This window comes from Thyridium curvatum (genome assembly GCF_004353045.1).
Source record: "Thyridium curvatum strain D216 chromosome Unknown NODE_61_length_262293_cov_79.419913, whole genome shotgun sequence".
NCBI classification, from domain to species: Eukaryota; Fungi; Ascomycota; class Sordariomycetes; order Thyridiales; family Thyridiaceae; genus Thyridium; species Thyridium curvatum.
In genome coordinates, this window is record NW_022156816.1 from 27977 (window position 1) to 54961 (window position 26985).

Consider the following 26985-nt stretch of genomic DNA (forward strand, 5'->3'; position numbering starts at 1 on the left):
CTTTTCACGATGGGTCTTCCTGAGTCGCGGACTTTAACCCAAAAGGGATGTAATAGCGATGGGTGGGGCAGATTCTGTGCTTACATCAGCTGAAATCATGAATCATCTTCGGATGTGCAAATTTTTAGGGAAAAAGTCCGCATTGCCACAAAACATGGCGAAAACGGAGCCCAAACGACAGCACAGGCTTTGGCTTTCGTGTAGGGGATGCCGGGCAAGGAAAGTGAAATGTGATAGGGCTAGGCCATGCCACCGCTGCGTCAAGGTCGGCAAGGCCGCCCAGTGTCACTACGACCTCCCGACCGACACTGATGACGGAACAGCCCTTGGTCAGTTTGTCTTTGCGGTTCAAGCACCGGAGCGGACTCCAAATAAGACAAGGACATCAGCTGGAGACACTGCCCCTCAAATATCATCCATATCCGGCAGGAACCCTACCGCAACCCTCGCCGGCTCTTCATCCTCCCAGGCCACGGCTCCCGAGGCTTCCAGTACTGAGGTTGGACCTGTCGGTCCTCTGCAGCTCCTTTGGCATGGCAGTCGCTCCGTCGATGTCTATGTCGAACCACTAGGCGGACAGAAGGATTTTGCGCCAAAAGAAGTGATCTTTGGAGAGAACGATGGAACCGTCTACTGGGGTAGAGGTCACGAGACCAACTTTGTGCCTCGTATCACCGATGCAGCAAGATTGTTACTCGAGCCCGACCAAGAGGACAATGTGGCAACGCTCTATCAAGTAGAGCGAAGCTCCAGGCCTGGCGATACAGTCCCTATCCGAATCCATGACCCGGAGCTGCGAGCTTTGCTACCAGAAAGAGAGGCGACCGACAGGCTCGTGGATGTTTATGTGAAGACTTTCGAGTCTTATTACAAAATCATTCACGTTCCTACATTTCGGAAAGAATACGCTGCCCTATGGGATCCGGACCCAGTCGTGTCAAGTAGCGGCCCGCCAACCTTTCTTGCGCAACTTCTCAGTGTTTGTGCCATCGGATCAGGGCTGGATGGTGCATCAGCGTCTCAGTCTCAGACTGCGAGGCAGTGGATTGAAGCTGTGCGCCTTTGGCTGTTCAAGCAAGATCCCAGGACCCAGATGACCCTTGGTCACATGCAAGCTCATTTGCTTATGCTCGTAGCTGGTGACGTTCACTGGATCAAGATTGATCGGAGCTGGGTCTCATCTGGCATGCTAGTACGCAACGCAATCTCGGCTGGCCTTCACAGGGAGCCTTCCGACTTCACTAGAGTATCTCCCTTCCACGCCGAGCTTCGAAGAAGACTGTGGTATTCTATCCTGGAATTCGATCTCCAAGCATGTTTTGCCAAAGGTCGCACACCTTTAGTAAGGAAGGACGACTACGACTGCCTCCCGCCTTCGGATATGCAAGACGATGATCTTATTGGAAACATTACTGCAGCCCAGGTGGAAGCAGCACAAACTTCAAGCAAAGCGACTCTACCTTTGTTTATCCGTCTTGCCAAGTCTTTGTCGCTACGGACAGACGTATGCCGCCTCGTCAATGGGATCAACCTAACGGCCGACTATGGGCAGGTGCTCAAGCTTGATGCTGAATTGAAAACATTTCTCGGCCAAGTTGCGACAGCCATCCACCAAGAAGCGAACCATTGTAAAAGGATCCTGCTCACCATCCTCATACGAAGGGCAACTATCGCTTTACATGCCCCATTCGTGACAAGGACATTGCAGGATCCCCGATATCTCTACTCAAGGCAGGTTTGCGTTGAGATGTCCACAACCATCCTCACCGAGGCCCTATCTATGATCAATGAGTCAGGAGTCTTTGCGACGATTAACAATGTCTGCCGTTGCGAAATATCCAACAGCGTGTTCTTGGTCTGTCATGAGCTCCTGACACGAGCTGTTGAGCGACGGAGGCGACTGGCATTTGTTCTGCCCCAATCTGGCAGTCAGGAACAGGTTTTGGTCGACTTGGTTGAAAGAACGGCACAAGCGACGACAGCAATATGCAAACCAGACATTGTGAGCCAGCGTACTTGCGCTTGGATGCAGTTGTCAGCAGAGCTATCCAAGGCTGCTGCTGGAGACGAGGCGATGACAGCTACTTCAATGAAAGAGGCAATCGAACGGAGCATCCAGGCGTACCGAGCGAGCATTCAACAGACCGCGCCTGATAAGGCACGGGGGTCATGTGTTGTATGTCTCTTCTGCCTGTTCCACGAGTTGTACTTGGGTGCTAATGAAGGTCTCAGGTTGATGACAGCTATTTGCATTGGACAAACCTCTTTGAGAATACAGTTGACGAAGATGTGAGTATTTCCTAGGTGAATGATCACATCGCAGCGTACTAATATTCTCCTAGTACTTCAATATGTTCTTGAATATAAACAACTTTGAAGACATCGACCCATGGATTTAGATCATAATGCAATAACCAATCTAGAGCGGTGGCAGGTAGCGAAGCCTCTAACCGGGTAATTTGCTGGAAGTGATTGGGCTTATTGTTTAAATTCTGTGAAAAGAATCTCGAATGCATGACACGAGTAAAATACTGCTCACTGGCTATCGTTAAAGTCTAGCTGTCCCAGCCTTGTTCTTCTGCTCCATTCCATGCCGGTTTCTATTCCATCATCACGCGTACTTTGGGACGGTTGACAGATCCTTTGTTTGAGTTTCGAGGAAAGAGTGCATTTGTATGTGCCCTCGGAAGGCTCTCGGGAAACATTTGACTCTCGTGTACTAAGACATCGACGGCGCCGCTTGCCAGTGGTACTGTCTCAGTCCTCAATATCCAGAATGATACGGATCTCCAGCTGTTCACGATAGGATCGAGCTTGTTAGCATATTTTCATGCACGTTTCCCGGTATGAGCGGTCTTACAAAGAGTAACGCGTTCCTTGCGTACTTGGCAATTCTTGTCTCTGAGATGTTGACAATTCGCACACTGGACATCGGGTGTCCCGAAGTTATAATTGCCGCATTTACAACAGGTCCATGTCTTCGAGATATCGAACACAGCCTCTGGATCTTTGTAGTCTGGTCGACGAGAAGCCTTCGTGGACTCGGTCACAGCCTGCGCTTTTTTGGAGGTTGGTCGACGAGAAGCCTTCATGGACTCGGTCACAACCTGTGCTTTTTTGGAGGTCAGTTGGAGCGGAAGCTCCTTTGACTTAGAGAGTGTGGCCTGTGAATTGTCGGATCTGAGGTGCTCGCTTGATCTGAGTACCGAAAATATAGCGAGTTGCTCCTGATGCGTGGCCACGTGTCTTTTGAAATGAATCGGGGAGACTGTTACATTGGAGACTTGTTGTCCATTCCTGCGAGATTGTAGCCACTCAGCCCACTCGTCGCAGAATTGACAGTCCCGTGCATTGAACGACGAGGGGACTTGACGGCTGATGTCGACCAACATTGGCATTTGGTCTGGAGCAAAAGAACCGTGCGACGATTCAATATGTAATTCGAATTCGGACTTGGAGGTGAACACACCCTTCTCACAGAGATTGCAAGTATACTGTGACCGATGATACTGAAGTTCATGTTCGAACCATTTATCCCTGTCGTCAAAGAGCTCGTTCTGGCACTTTGAATCGCGGAATGTACACACATACGCTCTGAGATCTCGGAAGGCATGCAGTCTGCGAACATTAAAGCCAGTCATACATTAGCAAAAAGTGTTTCAAAACAGGAAAGAATTCGAATGGAGAGCTTCTACTCACTTCCAAGCCTTCTCGTCATGGAAATCCTGCAGGGTAAAGCATATTGGACACTCGAAAGGCTCATCATCAGGCGATAAATCTTCCAAATAGGGCAGCCTCAGCAACGTGTCAGGGTCGAATGTCGTTGACGCGGACACCAATGAAGCAGCATCACCCGCTTCCTCAAGCTTGGATTGAAGGAAATCTGCATTCAAATATTTTGTCTGCATGAACTTGATAGCTTTTTTGAAGAGTAGTTCCGTCCTTGTCTCCGTCTCGGCCGGGACATCAACGTGGACAGTACTTAGTCGTGACTTGTGATCTCGACAATATTTGATAAACTGTCGTCGCTTCGCCATTGCGTTACCCAGACGTTGGGCAAACCACTTCAACTCGGGCCGCTGGAGCTTGGCATGCTTGCGCTCCACGTGCTGGATGTCGAATGTATTAGGAAAAGCCAATTCGGTATGCTGCATTGCCCTTTTGAAACGATCTTGCGGAGTCGCCTGGCGGATCAGAACCCCCATGCGGAACAGAGACCGAATGCACTGGTCGATGACCTCGACGAGCATGTGAGCCTCATCCTTAGGCGCGTTGTCAGAATCGATGGGCTCCTCATCGTCATCAGATCCCTCGTGCATGGGACGATTTGGACTTTTGCCTGTGGCAATCGCTTTCACTATGGAAGAGAGCAAGTCAAATATGGCCCTGTAGCTTCAGCAAGGGCTACTCACGGTCTATAGTAGCTTCCTGTAGATTCGCAAGGTAAGCGCATATTTGGTCCCGGATGTCCCGGGCATCTTGAAGCCTGTAGTCGAGGGACAACATCTTGACAGGGGCTTGAAGGGCCCCTAAGCTACCTGCCCACAGCGCAAATCTGTCAATCAAGTCTTCAATGGTGTTTGGTTGTATTGCAGTGTCGTCGCTGGTGGCCATTTGCTTTGTCTCGGATAGTAGCTGACCTAGGCAGGCTTTGGTAGCACGCGCCTGGTCGGCGATGGTGAGCGGCTCCATCAGAGCTTCACTTTGGCGGGAAGATCCTTCACGACTGCGACATGATTCACTAGAATCCATATTCCAAGCGCAGTACTCTGGAGCTTTGGTGCTGGTGGCTTAAGGCTTTGAACAGAGCAGGCCTGGCGACGTCAACGGCAGACCCGGCGGCTCACCTGTATCAAAGGGATGTGCGCCTGAGCTGAGGCATTTGCCCACACTCGTCAGGCATAATTGATGACGATCATGTAGGCGGGGAACATGCAAGACCCAGTTGCATGTTTGGCATGATTGGTGGAGGTGCATTGGTTGCATAAGCACGAGATACGCGCACCATATTTTCAGCTTTCCCCCTCATCAGGCTGGTGAGCTTCGTGAGCGATTTTGTTGTCCAGACGCCGTGAAATGCGCCATCATGTCCGGTTTCGAAGTGGCAGGCATCGTTCTGGGCGCCATCCCGATCGCCATCGAGGCTCTGGAACGATATAGTGAGGTTGGCAAGCGCCTCGGCTTCTGGTACAAGATCCGGTTTGAGTACCAGAAGAGCAGTGATCACTTGACTTTCTTTCAGGTTGCGTACAAGCGGCACCTGAAGTTCCTCTTATTGCCACTTGTAGTGGACAATGACAAGGTCGAGGAACTCCTATCTAAACCGGAAGGGGAGGGTTGGAAGGACCCGGCAGTTGCAAACCTTCTCGAAGCTCGCCTTGCCGAGTCATATGAGCTGTACCTAAGGCATATGACAGCCATCGCCGGAGTCATGGAGAAACTGAATCATGAGCTCGCTGTTGACAAGAATAGCGTTCAAAGTCGCATCAAAACCTCGGTGAGCAGGACGCGGCACATACAAGAATGAATAAGTGTACTAATAATGCCCAGAAAGGGACCAAGGAAGCCCGAGTCAAACAAGCGGCGAGTCAGGACAGATTGGAGTATCATCTCTACAGAATCAAATTTTGCAACGGAGAAAGTGTGCGAAAAGAGCTCTTCAAAGAGCTCGAAGATCTGCTTAGCAGAATGAAAGATCTGCTAGATACGAGCGATAAAGAGACACTACTTGTGGGTAAGAGGGCGACAGCAGCCAAGAACTCGGCTATAGACACCGCCATCTGTCGCTTCTTCGTCCATGCCAACAAGCTCTTCCACGCTCTCGCTTCGGCTTGGAACTGCTGTTGTCAGCAGCAGCATTGCGTCCAACTACTACTACAGCACCGCACAGACAAGAAGTCAGAGTTCGAAGTGGTCTTCGCCAAGTCTCTGCCGTCGAGTTGGGAAGTTCTCCAAACTCGAATAGTGGAAGGAAACCTCGTTTCAACCGCCGAGCAGCCTCCTCAGGCAAAGAAATCGAGTCCGATGGCTACTCTGCCGCCATCAGATCCAAAAGGAAAACAGCCCCTCAAGTCAGCATTGCGGACGACAGGCCAGCAACACATATTGGAAACGGGAAGGTAAGCTGGTTCGCGTATATACATGGCAGTAAGTATTTGGACCTGGCTGACTCTTGAACCCTAGAGCTGCGCCCTCTATCACCTTTATGGCTACGGGCACTCCTTGCGGACGTCCTGAAGATGCAACCGCCTTACCAATCAAAAGCCTATGTATCTCCCTTGACAAGGGTAGTGAACCGTGCTGTGGCTTCATACCCGAGGAAGACTGTCGCTACTACGTCTACAAGGTATCCCACCGGCAAATGAAAAGCCTCACATCCGTGACCCTAGATGAGATTCTACATGGCCATGTAGAGCCCTCCCCGACTCGCCGACAACGCTATTCACTTGCTCTGGTTCTTTCCTCTTCGTTTCTCCAGCTGTTGGATACTCCTTGGCTTCCAGCTACCTGGTCGAAGTCCGATATAGCATTCAGCAACTCTGGCGGTGATTCGAGTATATTCGCCTTGGACCAGCCACATCTCAGCCGCCGTCTAGAAGCCCCAGAAACGAGCGAGAGCAAGGCAGCCACGTTCCTCCAGTCCCTCGATCTCCTTGGCATAGTTCTACTGGAGCTTTGCTTTGGCACGGTGCTCGAGAGCCGGGCGTGCCGGAAAAGATGGCCGAGCGGCAACAACGAAAAGGAAAGGATGGCCTTTGATTTCATGGCTGCGAGGGAGTGGCAACTCGAAGTTAATGAAGAGGCAGGCCCCGACTTTGCCGAAGCCGTAGCATGGTGCCTAGGGGGCAATCGCAGTACGCCGCCTGAAGTCTGGAGACGAGAGATGCTACAGAGGGTCGTGCGGCCTCTTGAACGGTGCAGGCAGATTCTGATTGATGGGGCTGGTACAAGTTGAGCCCATTCCATTCACATCGCGCGACTCAAGGACAAAAGAAGAAAAGTGCACCATAATAAGCCGGACTAGGAGGAAACCACGCTTCAGTTGAATATGAGGAGACAACTTTGAAGGTGATCTCAGAGAGAAATATTGCTTCGTATATATACATTGCATAAATCATTGAACCCATTACGAAATTACTTAAATATATCTGGTCCCCGTTTTGAACAGTCGATCCTCAGCATTGTTGCCCACATGTGCACACAGAGAGCGTGGGCCCAAACTATGAAACATCTCTACATCCTCTACTTCGAAAGCGGGATGTTGCCGTTGCACATGTCAACGACCTTGTCTGCGTTCTTACCGGCAAGGCCATCAAAGTATCCCAGCATAGTCTCGACGGGAATGAGGTCCATAACACCCAGGCTCGGGTTGGACGACTTGAGGACCTGTCCGCCGAACAGGACACGGACGTAGTAGCCGCTCTCGCTGCCAGTACCGGCCTCTGGCTTGGCGGTGGAGGAAGGAGCAGCACTAGTGCTGTTCGAAGTGGGCGCGGGGACGACGCAGGAGCAGGCGCTCGAGACGCGCTCGGCGCTGCCCTTGCAGTTGCTCACCCAGGTGGGCAGGCTGGCCAGGGTCGACGAGGGCATCGGCGCGGCCGTGAAGCTGGGGCAGAAGGCGCTGGCGGACTGGATCTTGCCGATCATCTGGCGCAGGCAGTTGTCGTGGGCGCAGTTGGGGGCCACGACGCCGGTGGGCTTGGGCCCGCTGCTGCTGGCCTTCTTCTTGAACAGCTCGAAGACGACCTCGGAGCCCATGCCGGGCCAGACCATCTGGTCGATCTGCAGGACGGACAGGAGGCGGGAGATGGAGCCGTCGTGGCAGACGTTGTGGTAGTACTTTGTGCCGTCCGACTTGCCCTCGACGACGGCGCGCAGGTGGTTGGCCAGCGTGGCGATCCAGGTGCCGTAGGTGGACGCCGAGGCGGCCAGGGACTGCGGCGCGTCGCGGTAGTAGTACGAGTACTCCCACTGGCCGAAGCGGTAGACGTTGTCGGCGAGCTCCTGGGTGACGCAGGTGCTAGTGTCGTTCTTGCCGTTGACAATCTTGCAGGGCAGGGGCTTGCCGTGGCACTGGCGGGCCGAGAAGTTGTCGTAGTAGTGGTCGAAGCTCATGTGGAAGCCACCGTCGTTGCTGGGGACTCCAGAGATGTTGTCCAGGGTCGCGAACAGGTTCTTGGCCTTGTCGAGGTGCTCCTGCCAGCCTTGGTTGGACGAGGACTTGATTTGGTTGAAAAGGCTCGAGCCGGCGCTGCAGAAGCCCTGGGGCTCGAGAGAGTCGATTCCGTTGGGCTCGACGTGGAGAGGGACGCGAGTCGTAGTCTGGTACATGCCCTCGATGACCATACCGGCAACCTGGCTGGTGATCAGGTTGTTGGTGACGCGGTACTTGACCTTGTCCTGCCACTTGGAATCGGAGCGCTTGGGCAGGAAACCAAGCATGTCTCCATAGACGCCGTAGAGGTCAGCGCCGTGGACATAAGAGTCGTCGAGAGCACCAGCGGTCAGCTGGGGGAACTGGCAGTTGCCCTGGAATCCCTTCCTGGCCGCAGGGGTGAAGTGGTTCTCAGTGGTCTGGAAATGGTCGAGATAACCCTTTGCAGCAGTGTAGTCACCCTCAGAGACAATGGGCTCGCCCGTGTAGAACAGCGCAACGTCAGAGCAGTCCCAGCCGTATGACTCGACTGGGAAGGTGTTGTCCTGGTAAGGGGTACGCTTGTGGTGGCGATGCGCCTGTCGTGACATGTGAGAACCTGCATTGATACCCCAATGAGTTGGCACGCATGATGACTTACCACCTCAACATATTGCAGCTCGAACTCATCGGACGCCTTGACGTACTCGGTCTTCCTGACGTGAGGCATGTTGCACCAGTTGTACACGCCATACTTGTCGTCGGGGGTCTTGCTGGTGTCGAAGATGAAGTCGTAGACCCCGTTGCCAGTGAGAACCTGGGTCAGGTTGTTCACCTTGCTCGCAGCGGGGGCATGCCACTTGAGGTCGACGTCGGCAGCGACAGTCAAGGCCGGAACAGCCAAAGCCAGGGCGATGACGCCGGCACGCTGGGTCGAGAGGACAGCCATTGCGGAATTGGCGATGTTGAGCAAGGTATTCGAGCAAAGCACTGGGTGTTCTTGTCGAAACAGCAAGCGGACGCCGATCAAGGACGGAAGAGGAAAGTAGCTATTCAGGCGCGGGACATATGTATTAAATGGAAGCTCCAGTCACACCTCCGCTCCTTCACCAATGCTACCTTGTCCACCACGTGCAGGCGCAGTATTGTTGTGGACATCCCGGCAAGCGTTCAGGTTGCTTCTGACAGGTAGTGATGAGGTTCAACATTGTCCCATGCATCACTCGTAAATTGACATCTAGAGAAGAGACTATTGAAGGAATATCAGCTCACGTCCATCAGAATGATTGACACGTGCTGATGAGACACATGGATTTCTCCGGCGCGAGAGAGACTATTGCCCTGCCAAGGGCCCCGAGTCGGAGTATCTTGCGGAGACATCGTCGAGAGGGTGCAATCTCGAAATGGGCGGGCAGATCCCACGTGGAGCAAAGACAAGCTTCCGAATGGCGGCACGAAACGGTGTGGAGAATAAACGCCAAGCCGCCATCTCAACCCACTGCATCTGCCAAAGACCAGGGAGACCTTGCAGCAACCATGTCCACCAATCAACACGCTGTCAACCTGGTTTCTCTTTCCCTGAGCCCTCTGTCGGGCGCACTCGATCACGAAGTTGCATCAGATTGGCGTCCCGAGGAATTGGAACCAAGGGCAGCACTAATGTGCGCGGTGCAGGTTACGGGACGATCCAATGTAGCTCATGGCAAAACACTGATTTGGCCTACCACTCGCTAATAGAGCATACTTGATATTGGGTCCGCCGGGTAGATGGTGATGAAGGGGACTGCGGAAGGGAGGAGGCTCTGTTGCGGAGACTCGAGACTCGGATGTTTTGAGCTCGGGGCCACAGTTCAAGAGGCAACATCATGAACTGTCAGCGGTAAAGGGGGCTTATCAAGTACAATAACCCATCTCGTATTAGAGATTTCTCTTTTGCCAGAGTACCTCAGGCGGATTTATCTGACATGAATTTACCATAGCCTTCGAACCTTGGCCAATATGCCTTCCCACACCGTACGGGAATCCCTTTTCTTTTCCCTTTTCCACTTCTCTTGCAATTCTGTCGTTTTCCTTGCACACTCTCCCTTCATATTCCCCTCCTCCATCACTAATATGGTAGTATTGGGGCCAAGTGTTATCCACTCTTCGTCTTTGAGGACATATGCGAATCCTGGTTCGAGACACGCTCCCTGTCCTTCAATACCGAAACCGCCCTTGAGCAGGAATATCCAGCAATCAGCGAAGCAAAAAAAGTTGACTTTGGTCCAGGGATAATTTCGCCCGCCACCTATGCAGTGAATGTCGCTGGCTGGTTCAGTGCGACGAAACTGCTAGAGTACTTAGAAACTGCATTTCAGGCCCTCACTATCGTTCCGTACGCATACCTCTTCCTTCAGAGCTTCAGCTGCGAGCTGGTGATCCTCTGCATCAAAAGAGGCCCAGAAGTCAGGCCCCCGAGGGCCCCGGATCTTCGCTGTAACCGGCATGCTGGGGCAAGTGCTGTAGCAGAGGATGAATGGAAGTGCATTCATTGACAGCATCTGCCATTCTGCGATGTTATAAGGATAACTTGACTCTTGCGCGACCATGTAGTCGACCTGACGGAGTCCGTCAAGCCTGAGAGCTGCATTGATGCCTAACGGGCAGCAATGCTGCAAATATGCCACATGCAATCGAAGCAGATCCGATTGGTGCTGTATCTGTTCTATGATTGGTCACTGTGAGCAAGTGATTTTGATCTAACTGATAAGTTATGCCATCCTATGTTTCGCAAGCCTGAGATCAGGCAGGGAATACGAGACCCGTATTGGCAGTGTAGCGACAAGAGCATCTTGCAATATTTGGTTCAACCGATGAATTTCCTATCAATAGTGATGATATATCGAAGAGTGAAAGGCTGCGAGTCTTGTCTCGGAGGTGAAAGAGTTCCCTCTTGTAGACGCACTTTGGATGTTTGCAAGATGGAACTGCATTGAAGCGCTGCTCCTGAATATAACTCATCTTATTCATAACCATTGGAGAGAAATTTTCAAGGATTGTAAAGAGTTTACATCAGGCTGATGGCTGCTATCTTGATGTCTTTTAAAGGTCTCGCCGATGTGGATCTTGAATATATGAACTACTACCAATGCTTCTCCCTAGCCACTTATTCCACACCATGAAGGTTCAAGTAAGCGCTCAGGGCTGCGGACCCTCTGAAATCGAGATTAGGATCGATCAATCCGCAGTATCACCAATGCCGATGCATTACCTCAGCACTTGCGAAATCTTGATGCAGGCTGACTAAAGCCCATCATCCAGGCTCCACCGCATCTCGAGAGGCCCACCCGCTGACCTCAAAAGTAAACATCAGCTCTTCACCCACGATCGTCAAATGAGGCTGCAAGTTACCTTCTCGAACTGTGGTGCCGACCCGGAGATATGGCCCGTGGATGTTCGCTGAATAGGTTCTATGGAGCCTTGATAAGCATCCTGCTCGCATCATGTTTCAGCGCCACCACTGCCACCACTCGATCCGGAACGTCCGGCTCGTCGATGCTTGATGATGCAAACCGCGTCGTTCCCGGCTTTATCACACACTACGGTATGGTGTAATCCTTCAAGTCCAGAACAAGGACTTCATTCTCTTCCATGAAGTACTTTCCGGGCCGTCAATGAACGCCTACTGACAGTCTCAAAGCCCCGCTCATCTGGCTTCACTCGGAGGATCCATTCCGCCCTGCTGATCTACTTCGGCATATTCGCCATACCTCTCCTGCAGTCAATCACAAGTCGATTCCAGATGTCCCTGAGCTTGGCCTGGATAATCTAGCCATCCTGAATGATGTGAGCAGTGGGCAGGTCGCGTTGACCGCTGTCGATGATGTGACAACTCTCCCGACCTGGCTTTACGGAGAAACTCCGGATGGGTCGGGCAAGACCCAAAACGCTACTTCCTGTGTGGTCGTTCTTGTCGAGAGGGGACCTATAGATATCGATGCGTTCTATTTCTACTTCTACTCGTACGACCGTGGTCCGAACCTCACGCAAGTGGCGGAACCAGTGAACCGGCTGGTCAAGGACGACGGAAGCGGGACGCACTTTGGGGATCATGTCGGCGACTGGTGAGCGTTCTCTTGCGCAGAATTCCCATGACTTGGAAGAGATCCGTTAACTTCTTCGAATCGCTCAAGGGAACATAACATGGTCCGGTTCCATGACGGCAAACCAACAGGCATCTGGTACAGTCAACATCGAGATGGCGCCGTTTATCAGTGGGGCGATGCCGGACTGTCATTAGAGAATGATCGAGTACGTGTAATCTTCCTCGATCAAGGGGTTCACGGTTGTCTAACATACCGCAGCCCATCGTCTTTAGTGCCTATGGCTCGCACGCAAACTACGCCAGTGCAGGGTAAGTGCAACATGAATGCGCTCCTGGATATACGAGATATACTGACATGAACACACCCGCCATCAGCGACCATATCCACGACGAAGCGTTGATTGATTACTGCGATGCCGGGCCAAGATGGGATCCTATCCTTTCGGCCTACTTCTACCACTTGGATCCCATTAGCTTCACCCTGACGCAGCTGACCCCTCCCGGAAGCTCGCCCCCACCGACTTCTAACATCACCTCTTTCTTCTATTACACCGGCCTGTGGGGAGACGCCCAGTACCCGGACGATGATCCCCGCCAGAAGACCGTACCGCACTTTGGCATCAAGCGCTTCGTGTCTGGCCCCACGGGTCCAGCGACCAAGCAGCTCGTCCGCAAGGGCATCGCTCCCGATGAAGGCAAGCACAGGTCGTGGACGGAGTGGGCAGTCGGAGTCGTCATGTCGCTCTATCCATGCTGCATACGCGGGTGGAGGAAGTGGGTTTGGGGAGTTGTTCTGCTGGGCGTCTTGCTGTCAGTCCCATTCGGCATCTGGTATGCCCTGAGACGATACAAGGCAAGGAGAGGCTACAAGAGGGTAGAGACGGATGTACAACTGGACGATCTCACTTGGAGAGAAGACTCCAGCCCTTCTCGGTCCGAGACCGAGCTGAGACGAATTGAGTGAAGACCAAGGACCGTGTATAGCTAAGGAATCTAAACCCTCCTCTTGACCTAGTGGTCTGGGGCTTATCGCGGCTTAAGAACAAGATTGAAGAAATTAACGTCTGTAGACGATCAGATAGGGCCAAGAGTTTGATCGATGCCATTGTCCAGGACCCCAGGGGCGCCGCCGGTCTGCCATGAACACTGTGTGCCATTGTCCCTCAGACATTGCTGCCCATAGTATGTGGACCCTGCTCATTCAGGTAGCCAAAGCGCTTCAATCACTTCCCTGCAGCTGTTCAATCGCGCCCAGTCATGTGCCGTCTTCCCGTACTCATCTTGATGCCCCAGCTCGATACTGTTTGTCCCGAGTAAGATCGAAATCATGCCTGTGCTTGCACAAGGGGCTGCGAACGCCAGTGCAGTCCTCCCATCTCGCGAGAGAACCGCGGGATCTAGTTGTGGGCAGGCCAGCAAATGCTTGACTGTAGCGATGTCCTGCTGAGTGACTGCGTAGTGCAATGCGGCACGACCTGACTCATCAATATGGTTGACGAGCACGTCGTCACATGTGAGCAGAAGAGGCACTGCATCCGGGAATCGTTGTCTGATCGCCAGGATGAGCAGCGTCGCCCCGCTTCTGTCAACCTGCCTCATCGACACCTTGCCTGATGTGAGAAGAGTCTCGAGGATCTCAAGTCGTTTGTATCTAATCGCCAATTGTGGCGCCGTGTACCCTTCGGGGTCCGGTTCGTCCAGGTCGCAATCGCTGAGACCAAGCAAGAACTGCACGACTTTCGGGGCGTCGTGGATCACTGCTAGATGAAGGGCAGACTCGCCGTCCTCCCCGATATGATTAAGGTCATCGGGGTGCTGACGTATCATATAATTGGCGACATTCACTGCGCCTTTCATCAAAGCGTCCTTGATGATGGATCGATGATTAGAGAAGTCTAGGGCAGTAGTATCAGAATTTTCACTACTTGTGACGGTTGTTTGACGTGTACGATCTGCGGCAGCTGTGCGATCCAACTGTATCATGAACTCGAGATCCTTTTCGGTCATGTCCGATCTCGCCAGGAAGAATTTCATAGGGCCAGCTTGCTGATTCAATGTCGATAACGAAAGGCTTTTTCCGCTTTCAAGGTATCTCTGTGGAGTGTTTCGCAATGCATCGAGGAGTTTCATGGTGAATTTGGCTCCTGACTCCAGGGCCAACTTCCACGCAAGTTGGGCGTTGCTGGCAGAGATATTGTTGCTTGAGCGTGATTCCAGCATGATGTCGCAAATGACTGTATCCCCAGCTTTTATGGCCGCATGCAGTGCCGTGTTGCCTTGATAGTCTTGCACAAGCACATCTGCGCCATGCTTGAGCAGCAAACGAACGATGGCTCGCGACCTTGCCTCTGCAGCTAGGTGTAACGCCGTCCTTCCAAGGCTATCCTGGAGATTAACGTCTATTCGATAATGCTCCAGAAACTTCGCGGCAAGGCAGGTCATCCTGAAGTGCGCGCAGTTGTGGAGGGCTGAGACCCTCGCGTTGTTGATGTTGATGAGATCGACCCCGGGGCAGCTCAACAAGGCATGAATAACATCTTCCGAGCCTTCCCTGAAAGCCAAGTCTAGTGCCGTGCGTCCAAATCGATCGGGCGAGTTTATCTGCGATATGGATTGAGAAAGTAGGTGGTTTGTCAAGGTGCTACTACCGATGACAGCGCAGACACAAAGTAGTAGCCTTTGCGGTATGAAAAGGACCCGACCCTCCCACTCGGGTACTGTCGTCAGGGATCGCTCCCGGATGTCTGGATAGTCAAAATGAGCTTCAGTCTTGACGGCACTGGCCCTGTCTGAGGTTACCATCACAGGCGCGGTTCCACCTGGCTCAAACAACGCGATGAGGACCTCAGCGCGAGAGAGATAGCCCTGCTGTGAGGAACCCAAAGCATCGAATAGAAACGCCCTAGTTTCAAATTCAGACGTTTTCCGAGTGTGTCGCTCATCGGGTCGCAAGAAGAGCAGAGCCCACACTTGGCTGTCTCCGAAATCGACATCCAGCCTGTTGACAGGCAGGCGAATACCCGCTCGGGGTGGTTGGAGGCAGGTCCATACGTTCCAACGCGGATCCCGGGTCATGACAGACAAGCATCCATGTGCTTCCTGGGGCGATGATGGATAGTTGTACAAGAAGCACGGAAAAGGGAAACGTGAGCGACAAATATCTCGAGTAGCTTCGGCGTGGGTACAGCCGTGAATAATGTCCAGAGCAGCCCCATTCCACAAGGCGCGGCTACAATCCAATGCAGGAAATGATCTTATCAAACGCTCCGCGCGCCAAAGACTAAGGCTCGAGCAGTCCACAAAAGATGGTCCAATGCCCATCAGAGCGTAGTATGTTTTGTACTTCCGTGATATGAGAGTCCAGCCCAAGGGGGTGATTCCCGCACAGTCCATTTCGTTAATAGGATGTTCTGCAGCCGTATATACAGCTTGAGAAAGACGGTCCAGGATCGGATCCAAGGTGTCAATACCCAGCATACACGCCGTGTGAATCAAAGATTGCCTTGCAGGCTCCTTGATTCTCTTGCCCCCCAAGCTGTTGGGGACGAAGTGCAAAAACTTTGAGACATGCTCGGGAATTCCCAGTAAGTACTCTCCGGGCGCACAGCTGTTCAACTGGATGTTCAAGTTGACACAATATTTCCAAACCTTTTCCTCTAAGTCACTCGAAATGTGCTTTGATGTTTGCAAAAACCTGAAGAGACCCTCCGTCACAACTTGGTAGATAAGTGGCAGCCGGTCGCAGATCTGAAAGGAGAAGTATGTCAGACATGTATGTGCGAGGACCGGTACAATGCTGGCCAGTATATGCCGGTGAGAATCGAGGTACACGCTCAAGGTTTCGTGGGCCAATGCAACTCTGGAGTAGTTGTTTCTGCCCAGAATCAATCGTCTATTGAGCCGCACTAGCCCAAGGCAGCAGTCCAAGATAGTCGAGGAACTACCAAGGTTGTCGTTTTCGAACCGACGGTGCTCTGGCTCGATTGCTAGCACATGGCGCAGCTCCTCCATCCATAGAGTTCCACTATAGTGAATCCAAGCGAGGATTTTCAGCGCTTGTTCGGTATGAACATGTTCTTTGATACGAGCAAATGTCTGTCCAAAAGCATCGTCGAGCGTGCTCGGTTGGTTGCGCAAGGCCTGCCGGCGTCTGTATATTGTATTGTGGCTGAGAACGAGTGATGTATGTAAAGACACCAAGAGGAACCTGTCGTGATGTCAGAAGGTCAATCATTGCAGAATTCGAATTGCAAATCCACTTACATTCCATTGGCAAGACTTGGTATCTCTTTTAATATCTCATCCTCCAAGGACTTGGGCATCAGGTCCGGCTGGTGGGCCCGATCTGCTTCTACCCGACTCGCCACAAATGCACGGATGTCATCTGTTTGGGTTCTTATGGCGTAGCCCCTTACTTTCGGGAATGTCCTTCTGACAGTGTGGACAATAGAAGATCTCCCAATGAAGCAGAACGAGGTCGGAAATGGAATCTTTCCGCACGCATCAACAAGCCCTTCATCTTCATTGCACTCATCTAGAGCATCAATGCAGACATATAGTTTGGACACGCTGGATCTGAGAAACTCGAGCACTGTACGGATCTCGTCTAGCCTGGCAGTGGGTCTTCCTAGTCTGACTTTTGCTTCGCGCATGAACCTGGCTGCATCGCTAGGCAATGCGTTCAACTGTGGGAGAAGTTGCCTGACTAGAGCCCCAAAGAGTGCGGTTGCTGAGAAATTGGCTGTTCTCTTGTAGTCACAATAAAGATACGTGACATATGTCTTTGGCTTGGACTTCACGAGGTTCTTGAGGTACTCTACCACGTGAGACCTTTTGAGACATATTAGCCAATTACATGATGACTGTATTGGCCGGGTTCTTACATTGTGTATGTCTTGCCTTGACCAGGATCTCCGACCCAGCACACAACGTCGTTGGTAGAAGTTGCCCACTTTTGGAATCTTGAGTCTGTCTCGATCCATTTGCAAGTCCCGGAGATTTTATCAGCCAAAATCTCATGATGCTTCACAGAAGGGTCAATAGGAGATAACCACTCCAAAGCTTGGCCGTATAACTGGGCTATGTCTGGTTAGATCCGTCACTTGTCCAGCGTGGCTAAATTCGAAACCCATACCTGTCTCCATCTCATGCATTTCATCCAAACCCACCTGAATGCGGCTAAGTCTCTCTGCAGACAGCGACATGCAAGACTGGACGGCATTCAGTCTTTCGAGCATACTTTCCGCATGAGCAGCCTGGTCAGGGAAGAGTTGCGCCAACTGATTGAGCGCGTCCCTTTGAGATTTAAAATACGCGAGCACCTCCTTGTGTGATTTTGACATTTGCTCGCTGATGCAAGAGTCGTCAAAAAATGTTACACCTAGTGTAGACGCAAGGGAGCTTACCAGTTCTTGATCACCAAGCAAAACTCAAAAGTGCTTTGCATGATATGTAGTTGCGAGATGAGATCGAGACACTCCTTCTTGTCCAGCGGCCACTGGAACTTGGACAACGCAGTCTTCACCCTCTTCGTTGCAGGACACGTTGACGACGTTGTCCCCGCGAGGGACTGCTTCCGAAGCTTTTTCGACAGATCCACGACCCGGTCCTGGCAGGCTGAAATTGTCAGCGTCAAGCCGGAGTCGCCTGCCATCTCCAGATCCTGCGCTGCGTCAGATTTCAAAAACTCTTCGAGTCGCTGGAGCACGGTCACCAGGGCGTCCACCGTCCGCGACAGCTGGCCCGCCTCCTCTGGCGCCGATTTCATCGAGATGGCGGTGTCGATGATCTTCGGGATCTCGATGGCCAGACTGATGAGCCCGGCGACCGAGGCCGCGGCTCCCAGCACTTCCATGATGTGCACTCGCAGTCTATGTCGAATCTGTTGCCATGCCTTGATCCGTCTCAGGGGGTTTCAAAATGAAGTAGAAGGAAATTCGTGAGGGGTTGCGGCTGAGCCTGCAGGAGACATGGGTAACATTTATGACATGATTGGCGAAAGAGGAAACCAGCATCACGTGTGGCTGGGGTCTGCCACCTTGGAACGCATCATTAGGCAGCCCAAGGCAGAGTTGAAGGCTGACACCGCATGCACACGCTATCGTGGTCCACGTAGGCTGCAATTTATGTCCGGCCAACCAGGCATCGTTCTGCATATGATCGTCGCCTTTGCTCAGACATGTCGTTTTATGTGTCTGTACATCAACGTGGCCCCCATAAAGATCCGACTTTTGACCCAAACTTCACTTCGCGATTCAGTGCTACGCTATGGACCAAAGCTTCGAAACCGATCCAGATTCAGATCCCAACCCCTGGAAATATTTCCCATTCCAGCTGGGTGAAAGCGAATATCTTGAGAAATATGAGCCGGGAGGCTTCCATCCGGTACACATTGGAGATGTCTATGATGGGCGATATCGTGTCGTTCACAAGCTTGGATTTGGAGGGTTTTCGACCGTCTGGCTCGCTCGGGACACCATCTCGCACAGATGGGCCGCATTGAAGATTATCGTTGCAAGCCAGTCGCAAACATACGAGGCCCGTTCTACGATCGCAAGCCATCCCAGTGTCATTCAATCCCCGCATTTTGCTGTCCCCGACAGAAGGTTTTGGATCGATGGGCCAAATGGTCAGCACCTTTGTCTTGTTGGTCCAGTTCTCGGCCCTGACCTTGCCAAGCTCTCCAAGGGCATTTACTCGAGAATAAAGCCAGATTTTGCTAAGGAGGTGTCTCTACAAGCCGCCCAGGCTCTAGCACAACTCCATGCAAGTGGTATTTGTCACGGAGGTGAGCAGAATAATCCAAATGGCTTGAAAAGGGCAAAGTCGAGACCAATACTGATGCTGTCCTATAGACCTTACCGTCCACAACATGGCCGTGCGTCTGACTGACCAATTCGATCTGTATGATGAGGCTGATCTTATTGACCTGTTCGGACATCCTGCAACGTCACCTCTCATAACCTACTCTAGGAAGTCACCAAAACCGCACGGACCCGACTATATCGTGGTTGCCTTGGACTTCTTGGCATCAACCACTCCCATTTTGAGCAGAGATACTTGCATTTTCGACTTTGACCAGTCTTTTGCAGTCGGAAGCCCTCCCTCCGGACGCCCTGGTATCCCAGCCAAGTATGTAGCCCCGGAGGTTGCAGTTGGGCGTGTCCTGAGCCCTGCTTCTGACATCTGGGCCCTGGGCTGTGCCATCTTCCGTCTCAGGTCCGGAGACGACCTATTCTTTGACTACGACACATGTTGTCCGGAGGACGCACTCAGGCAGATTGCTAAATTTCTTGGTGAACTCCCTGACGATTGGAAACAAACCAGGTTCGACGAAGATGGGTTTGCAGTTGCTGGCGGGCAGGAGGGAGACGCATTCTGGACCCTCGACGTGACCGAGCGACTAGAGGATCGTATAGAAGCGATCCTCGATGAGCCACCGAGCCTTTTCATAAATGACCAGGGTCAAGCTGTTGAGCCTGTGGATACGAGCATGGATGATCAACCTGGCTTCGTTATCTTTGATCCAGAGCTCAGGATTCCATTTCCGGCAGCGATAGGTTCATTGGCTTGGAGGCCGACGGCAATTTGTGTCAGTGGCGGTTACTTCACCGCATATTCGGAAGAGTCAGAAGAAATGCTGAAGGCATTTCCGCGGCTATCTGGATCCGAGTCGCGGCTGTTGATTGATCTATTGTCTAGGATATTTACGTATGATCCGGCAAAGCGTATGAAGGCGGAGGACGTTTTGCAACATGCTTGGTTCAAATCCTCGACATAGATGTCGTCGATCAAGACCCGGTAAAAATTACAGATATCTCAGTCCTAAATCCTTTCAACCTTCCAGATTCGATCCAGTTCTGCCATTAGTCTTCGCTCATCATCAAAATGCGAGAGACTGCGGCCAAGTCTAAGGGCAACGAATATGCTTTGCTTTGGCATCGGCCTGGCAGGTCGTGCTCACGATAAATGCCCACTAATAGTTTGACAGTTTAGAATGAGACTTCTGTCATTTGCGGTAAGGTCTGACTTACGTTTTGAAAACCACCATCGCCCTTCAGATCAAAGGTTCCAGATTCGAATGTGATAACGTCGAAACTATGACATTGTCAAAACGCCACGGCTTGGGATTCAGTAAAAAGGTGCGATCAGCATACCTGACATCAGACCCGACCTTCGCCTTGTACTTGGTGCTCGTCCTCGACACGACCGTGCCGTCGAATGTGTATCCGACATTGGACATGATGACGTTGAGCCCCGTTTCCTGCCGCGCCCGAGCCACGACGTTCTGAGTGAATGTTTGGCGGCGCTAATTGTAGACGCAGTCAGCGATGCACTGCACCAGTTTGAAGTGTGCATTGCTTACCTTGATGTCGTTATCCACGAGTTTCTGAATCAAGTTGACGACTTTGTCCACGATGTCTGCCACAGCGCCAGCCACATCGGCACCATTGCCAATAGCTCTGCCAAATAGTTCTATGTGAGCCCAAGCACACAAAGCATGACATGGCGACGACAGTCCGACTTACGGGCCATTGACGGCATTTGGAGTCACCACAGTGCTTGTAGTAGGGACGCTAATCTGAGCTGTCTCATTGTCCGTGTGGACGGTGAGGCTTACCTGAAATAGATGTAAGTACTCATACCTTATGGACTTATAGAGGCTTCACTTACGTCTCGTTTAAGGGCCTCGGGAAGGGCAATACCCCACGCCGCAGTAAGGAGTGAGTATGACAGAACACAGGTCGAGAAACGCATCTTGTAGATCGTGGAAGAACGGAGTTGTCAACTTGAGAAAGAGTATGAATAAGAAAAAGGTCTAGGCTGATGAGTGATTTCACGATGATTCAGAATTGTCGAGAAGGACAAACTTCATAGTCAACAAACCTGATTATGGGTTATTTATACATATGCCCGTGAGGCATTTCCATTTTGGGCAGTTCGGCTATTGCTGAGTATAGAAGGATTGGTATTGATGATCGTGAAACGATCCTCACGATGGTTCAAGCTTCCAGAATGGAGTCCAACGCGTATCGTGGCAGCACGGGGCGGGCGGCCATCGCGGTACCAGACATCGACGTCTTTGCCGCCAACTGGTTTCACGATAATTCGATTCAAACCTTCAAGAAGACTACACCAACCGGGATCATTGACTAGAACAAGTTGCCCAGTGCTACGGTATCAAGATGCCCTGAAACGAAGCCTGCGGGGCAACGCAATGCGTTTTCCCATGTAAGCTCCTCTCAGTTAGGGGTGCTCTCGACTCGGGGCGCGGATCTCTTGGCACCTGCCTCGTGATAAGCATCGTAGACGCGCTTGCCAACACCTATTTGGTCTTCTTGGGAGCGCAGCAAGAGCCATAAGGGGTTTTCGCATGCGTTCGCATTAAGAGCGTTAAAGGATAAAACGCAAGTCTGTTTAAGTGGAGATAAAGTCGAAGCTATCGTCAAACATGTAGAGGGAGATAGTATGACGGCTAAGGCAAGGCTCAAGTGTTATCATACGTTGGTTGGGGACGCAGAGATGGGTTATCCATGTCTCTGAAGTATTGTTCTCGATACAGATCATCAAATGGATGGCCAACCAGCGTGTTTCCTCATCAATGCAATGAAGCGCCCACTCATAGCAGACTGTAGCTTCTGCTCTCTAGACCAGTCTTCGAGCAATAGAGTTCCAATACACGCCGCTGTAATCTCAATTATGTATTACTTAATAATCCGCTGGTGTAGCCGTCCCATCCTGTCTAATCATGTTATTTGCTTGTACCAATGCAACCAGTCTACAAACACATTAACACTCCCTCTCACTCTGCCTCTCCCTGACAGAGCCCCATACCCACCCTCTCGACAATCACTCCGCATCCTTCCTCCCCCGATCCCGATCCCGATCAGGGTCCCTGTCCTCATCCCCCGAAAACCCACCAAGCGTCTCCTCCAACAACATCTCCCTCTCCGCCTGCTCATCCTCATCGGTCATCCCCGCCTCGTCATCGTCATCATCATCATCATCCTCATCAGCCCCCAGAGCCCCTCCCCGGCCCATAGCGCTCCTCGGCGACCCCTCCCCAGCAGGCTTGCGCCTCTTCTCAAAGTCCTGCCTGTGCGCCTCGGCCATGATGGCCCCGATAGACTTCTTGCCCCACGTCTCGGTCCTAGCGCGCCGGCGGACAGTGCCCCCGCCGTCCTCCTCGGGCCGCGGCGTCGGCTGCATCGCCGTCGCCGCCCTCTCCGGCGTAGCGCCGCCGACGTCGACGCCCGTGGACCGACCCGCCGTCGAAGGCGGCGCCGCAGACTGCTCCTCCGCCGCACCGCCATCGCCACCGCTGGCCCGACCGCCACCCGCCAGCTCGGCACTCCCGCGCGCCGCCGTGAACATCTCGAGCTGGTAAGGCAGCGGCACGTCCCGCGAGGCCTTGTACTGCGCCACGTTGGCGCAGTGCTCGTTCTCGACGCGGAAGAGCGTCCACATGCCGCGGCGCGTGACCTCGGCGAACGCCACCATGAAGGACACGACCGTGCTATGCTGCGTGTCGTGCGTGAAGATGGCGTAAAAGATCCACGAGAAGCGCAGGACCGGGTCGATGGCCATGGCCGCGTAGTAGTACCAGCGCGTCTTGAGGGCCAGGATGTCGCGCAGCAAAAAGTGCCGCGAGCCGCTCTGGAGTAGCGAGAAATCCATGAACAGATCCCAGACGGAGACGTAGATGCCGTTGATGGTGGAGAAGAAGATGAAGAGAATCCGGTTGGTGTTATTGTTATCGATGCGGTACAGGCTGAGGCAGACGGCGGCCGTGATGGTCATGGTGTACTTGCCGCAGTTGACGAGGTGGGGGAAGATGTTCTTCGTGTCGTGGTAACGGCGGATACACTGCAAAGCACGCCAGATAGGGGGCAAAGCAGCGAAGAAGCCGAGCAGGCGAGAGTGGTTCGAGTTACATTGTACTGGGTTCTGCCAGTAATGGGCATAGAGGCAAAAAAACAGCTCGATGTTCTGGTAACAGTTAGTCCTCCTCCTGAATATCAGCGAGAGGGAAAGATTGGGGCTACTCACGCAAGTCGCATACGTCAGCGAGCAGTAAATATCGCCTAGGAAGAAATCCCTGAACTCAACAGGGTAGAGCCCAGCGAAGAACAACCGCCACTATTGATTTGATTAGCACAATCTGAATCCATTACAGCAGAGACATGGACATACATGAGAATACAAGAACCACCTCCGACTCCGATGCCAAAGCACCGGAGCGGGCAAGAACAGTATGACAAAGCTGATGAATATCAGCAGGACGGGGTAATAGAGAAACATGTCGGGCGAGCCCAGGCGCGAAAAGTTGAGCCAGATGAAGAGGCCGAACAGCAGCACGAAGAAGCTGGGGAACTCGGCGAGCTGCCTCCAGTCCAACTGAGACCGGGGGTCGAACTCAAAGATGAAGGGGTAGTTGATCTTGTTCATCGTCCAGAGGCGGCAGTCGAGGCAGAACAGGATGAAGAGGTAGAGCATGAGAAAGTAGCCGCCGTAGATCTGCATCAGGTAGCTGCTCTGCTCCCTCAAGACGGGATCCGTGTGGAAGAGCAGCTGCGCGCCCTCGACGCAACCCTGAATGGCAAAGACGCTGCCGATGCCTATCAGCAGGCCGTTGCGGAAGGAGCTCGCCGACTCGTCGCCGGGCCGCCGGCTCAGACTGCGCAGCTTGCCCGCAGCGATCTTGTGGTTGCCGCGCTCAAAGTACCGCGCGTACAGGTCCTCCACGGCGGTGATGTAGCCGTCCAAGACATCACTATTGACGAACCAGCTCTTATTCACCTTCTCGTTCATAAAGCGGTACGGCGGGCGGGCGTTAACGGCCTTGTCGTACTTCTTGTTGAGCTTGCGGAAGGCCTTACGGTTCAGCAAAGCGTACGCCTTGAGAAGCTCGAGCCCACGGTAGAACTCTTGGAGCGCCAGCTTGAGCTTCCTCTTGGCTGTGCGGTAGGGCACATCGTCTTCAGGGGGGCGGCGGGTGTAGTCCCGCCGTTCTTCGCGACCGCCAGCGGCACCAGACATCATGACAGGAGTCTGAGGCATCTTTTGCAGCGCTTTCGAGTTGGGGCCGGGCTTGAACAATCTGTTCTTCAGAGGATCAACCCACGGCAGATTCTTTCCATTACTGGAGTTGTTGTCTCCCGAGCTGCCGCCGTTGGAGTGAGCCGTCTCCCTTCGCTCCTTAGCCTTGCGGATCTCGTCTATCCGGCGGTTGCGCATCTCGTGCAGCTGCTCGCGCAGCAGCTTCAAGCGCTCTGCCGCCTGGTCTTCCTTTTGCTTGTAGAATGTCTCCACCTTGTCCAGCTCGCTGTCCAGGAACCGGAAGAACTCCCGCTCGCGCTCGCGGACGTCATCCAGGTTGGACATGCTGTACTCGCGAGAGTTCCTCCTCCCGAGCGGCGAGCTCGTAGAAAACAGCCTCTTTAACCGCTGACGCGGGGTTCCATCATCAGCCACCGTTGCCACCGAGGGTGTGCGTCTGCTCGCGGGGCCGTCCGTGGTTGGGAGGTCGGCGGCCATGGACACGCTGCGCTTCAGAGCTAGTCTACTAAGCGACTTGCGCAGCGTCATTGCGGACTTGGAACCACCAGCCATACCCTCGGATGGGACGTGCATCGCCGGAGCTGGCAGCTCGAAGGTGTTACTCCGGTCCAGCTCGGGAGGAGGGGACTGCGCCAGCGGCGTCGGTACAAAGCTGCCATAGTGATAATCATCGTCCGCAGCGTCTGTCAAAGCCTGCCTCTCGTTCCTAGCTATCGGCACACTCTTAGACGTGGGCTGGGGCCTGGGCACGGGTCGGCTGCCGAAGGGCGCAGGGCTGTCTCGTAAGGGCTCGCCGTCATCCGCGGACGCTGCCGTAGTCCGCCGAGGCGTGGAAGAGGCATTGTAGAAGGAGGGAGTCGCATGGGGAGGGAGGTCGCCCGATCTACGGACGCTCGGTGTGCCATGCGCGCGATTGATGGCCCGGCTGACGGCTTTGATGTACTTCTTGCCGGCCTTGTAGTTGAGGTACTTGATTCTCCACTCTGAGATGCGAGAGGTTTGGTTAGCATGGAAGTGCGGCACCGAAACACACAAACGACGGGGGTTTGCCTCAGGTGACAGCAATTGGTTGCCAGCCCGAGCCGCCTCATGTAGCAAGACGTACCGGGAACCAGCTCCTGGTCAAGCTCCTTCGCGAACTTCATGACGTCAAGCACCCAACGTTAACGACTGGGTCGAGGATACAATGCCATGGATGGGCCTCGGGTTGGGTTCCTTTAGGCGTGAGCGGCAGAATGGATGGTAACTAGAGCCTGGCTCTGTACCGCTGGGCCAAAATGGCGGTAGGCTTGGTGTTTCAAACGAATGGCGCACAAAGAGGTTCGGCTGATGCAGCTCAAAGTCAACAAAACAATGGTATTTGCATGGAAGTTTTGGCGATGCTTCTAAAGAGCCTAGCTTGGGCGGTGTCGGTAGTCAACCGTGCCTGCCAGTTTAGACGCGACAAGCGGGCCCTCTGAGCAAACAGCCCCGCGTAGAATAGAAAAAAATCACAATTGACAGCGACTTTCGACCAACCAAGAGCGCCAGAGCCACCACGCGGACAAGGCTCAAGCTCAAGCAAGTGCCGCCCCATCCTTTACGGCACCAGTAGCCTGTAGGCTGTAAGTGGCACGGAGTAGGCAATGCAGATCGTCGGAAGGAGAAGGCCAATTGCCCAACCACCACACCAGGATTATTCAAACTATTCGACGAATTGTTTTTTCTTCTCTCTCTCGGATTGCTTGGGATTCTTGGAGCATATGTTGCTCAGCGAGGCTTCGGATCCAGCACCAAGCCAGCAATGACATAATGGCACCCACAAAATCGTACGATCGCCGCACTTCTCGGTGGATCTTGACCGTGCATCGCAGTGGACTACCAACTTCGCAGACTGGGGATATGATGGCCTAATGCAAGAGAGATGTGGTCTAGAATGTAGAACAGCTCCCGCGACGGGTGGATTCCCAGTGGGACAGGCGGAGAGAACTCGCGCCTGCCCTGTCAGTGATTCTGCACGGCTCCTCGAATGCTTGGTCTCAAGGTCTCTTAACCTCACATGGCTAACTCAGCCGTGCAGGCATTCCGTTCATCCCGCCTGCTGCAAACGAACAAGGCTGTTGCGGCGGAGTCCACCAGGAGCAGGAGCGGAGTCTGATAAGGCGAGCAAAGCAAAACCAACTCCAGCAATGCACGTCCGTGGACGGCGTACCCGATGCAGCATAGATGAGATTGCATACGCTCGCTTGCTTCATGTCAACCAAGCCGTCGGGTTTGCCACGCGTTCCCCAGCGAATGAATCCGTCGACAAACGGGACCAAAGTCTACATGCCAGAGCATCGTTTTCCAGCACATGCACGTAACATTACACTCATGGCTGTGCATTCCCTAGGTGTTGAACCTTGTCTTGCTTCTCCAGGGCAAACGCGGTTTGCTATGCGGCTAAGCACTGGAAGAATGTGTGTGCGCGCCCTAGGAGCAGATCTCCCGCTCGGTTGGCCGTTTAGTTTCGGTGGTTCCCGAGCTGCAGCATCGACGACTAGAGCGAGAGAAGAGCCAGGAATGTTCTGTGGGCATGCGGATGTTCATACCTGAGCCTCAACTCCGGGCTACTCCGGAGGAGATGTGATGGGACCGGATCTAGGTACTAGAGGGGACGAATGGGCTTGCTGCAAGCGGCATGTTGGGATGAATCAGCACTCCAAACCTCAAATCGGTATCGATGGAA

At 53.0% G+C, this 26985-nt stretch overlaps 9 protein-coding genes across 9 annotated transcripts; 4 read left to right on the plus strand and 5 right to left on the minus strand.

Annotated features, from left to right (window-relative positions):
• Positions 1 to 154: 154 nt before the first annotated feature.
• E0L32_008874 (uncharacterized protein) lies at positions 155 to 2399 on the plus strand (the record flags this gene model as incomplete). The annotated part of the gene is made up of 3 exons (XM_031143776.1): positions 155 to 2176; positions 2233 to 2289; positions 2343 to 2399. 3 exons carry the CDS (start codon positions 155 to 157, stop codon positions 2397 to 2399), a joined length of 2136 nt encoding a protein of 711 aa, XP_030991563.1.
• A 358-nt stretch (positions 2400 to 2757) lies between these two features.
• Positions 2758 to 4692, minus strand: E0L32_008875 (uncharacterized protein; the record flags this gene model as incomplete). The annotated part of the gene is made up of 4 exons (XM_031143777.1): positions 2758 to 2813; positions 2861 to 3618; positions 3700 to 4357; positions 4413 to 4692. 4 exons carry the CDS (start codon positions 4690 to 4692, stop codon positions 2758 to 2760), a joined length of 1752 nt encoding a protein of 583 aa, XP_030991564.1.
• Positions 4693 to 5086: 394 nt separating this feature from the next.
• On the plus strand, positions 5087 to 6955 carry E0L32_008876 (uncharacterized protein; the record flags this gene model as incomplete). Its single annotated transcript, XM_031143778.1, has 3 exons — positions 5087 to 5497; positions 5551 to 6119; positions 6184 to 6955. 3 exons carry the CDS (start codon positions 5087 to 5089, stop codon positions 6953 to 6955), a joined length of 1752 nt encoding a protein of 583 aa, XP_030991565.1.
• Positions 6956 to 7242: 287 nt separating this feature from the next.
• Positions 7243 to 9083, minus strand: E0L32_008877 (uncharacterized protein; the record flags this gene model as incomplete). Its single annotated transcript, XM_031143781.1, has 2 exons — positions 7243 to 8733; positions 8796 to 9083. The coding sequence occupies 2 exons, from the start codon at positions 9081 to 9083 to the stop codon at positions 7243 to 7245; spliced, it is 1779 nt and encodes a 592-aa protein (XP_030991566.1).
• Positions 9084 to 11668: 2585 nt separating this feature from the next.
• Positions 11669 to 13182, plus strand: E0L32_008878 (uncharacterized protein; the record flags this gene model as incomplete). The annotated part of the gene is made up of 5 exons (XM_031143782.1): positions 11669 to 11717; positions 11814 to 12237; positions 12307 to 12424; positions 12478 to 12527; positions 12594 to 13182. 5 exons carry the CDS (start codon positions 11669 to 11671, stop codon positions 13180 to 13182), a joined length of 1230 nt encoding a protein of 409 aa, XP_030991567.1.
• A 233-nt stretch (positions 13183 to 13415) lies between these two features.
• Positions 13416 to 18072, minus strand: E0L32_008879 (uncharacterized protein; the record flags this gene model as incomplete). Its single annotated transcript, XM_031143783.1, has 5 exons — positions 13416 to 16425; positions 16482 to 17048; positions 17102 to 17297; positions 17353 to 17567; positions 17624 to 18072. 5 exons carry the CDS (start codon positions 18070 to 18072, stop codon positions 13416 to 13418), a joined length of 4437 nt encoding a protein of 1478 aa, XP_030991568.1.
• A 413-nt stretch (positions 18073 to 18485) lies between these two features.
• E0L32_008880 (uncharacterized protein) lies at positions 18486 to 19998 on the plus strand (the record flags this gene model as incomplete). The annotated part of the gene is made up of 2 exons (XM_031143784.1): positions 18486 to 19005; positions 19073 to 19998. The coding sequence occupies 2 exons, from the start codon at positions 18486 to 18488 to the stop codon at positions 19996 to 19998; spliced, it is 1446 nt and encodes a 481-aa protein (XP_030991569.1).
• A 129-nt stretch (positions 19999 to 20127) lies between these two features.
• E0L32_008881 (uncharacterized protein) lies at positions 20128 to 20975 on the minus strand (the record flags this gene model as incomplete). The annotated part of the gene is made up of 6 exons (XM_031143785.1): positions 20128 to 20193; positions 20252 to 20315; positions 20375 to 20526; positions 20584 to 20680; positions 20747 to 20838; positions 20892 to 20975. 6 exons carry the CDS (start codon positions 20973 to 20975, stop codon positions 20128 to 20130), a joined length of 555 nt encoding a protein of 184 aa, XP_030991570.1.
• A 1092-nt stretch (positions 20976 to 22067) lies between these two features.
• E0L32_008882 (uncharacterized protein) lies at positions 22068 to 25423 on the minus strand (the record flags this gene model as incomplete). Its single annotated transcript, XM_031143786.1, has 4 exons — positions 22068 to 23207; positions 23268 to 23357; positions 23412 to 25261; positions 25384 to 25423. 4 exons carry the CDS (start codon positions 25421 to 25423, stop codon positions 22068 to 22070), a joined length of 3120 nt encoding a protein of 1039 aa, XP_030991571.1.
• Positions 25424 to 26985: the final 1562 nt, after the last annotated feature.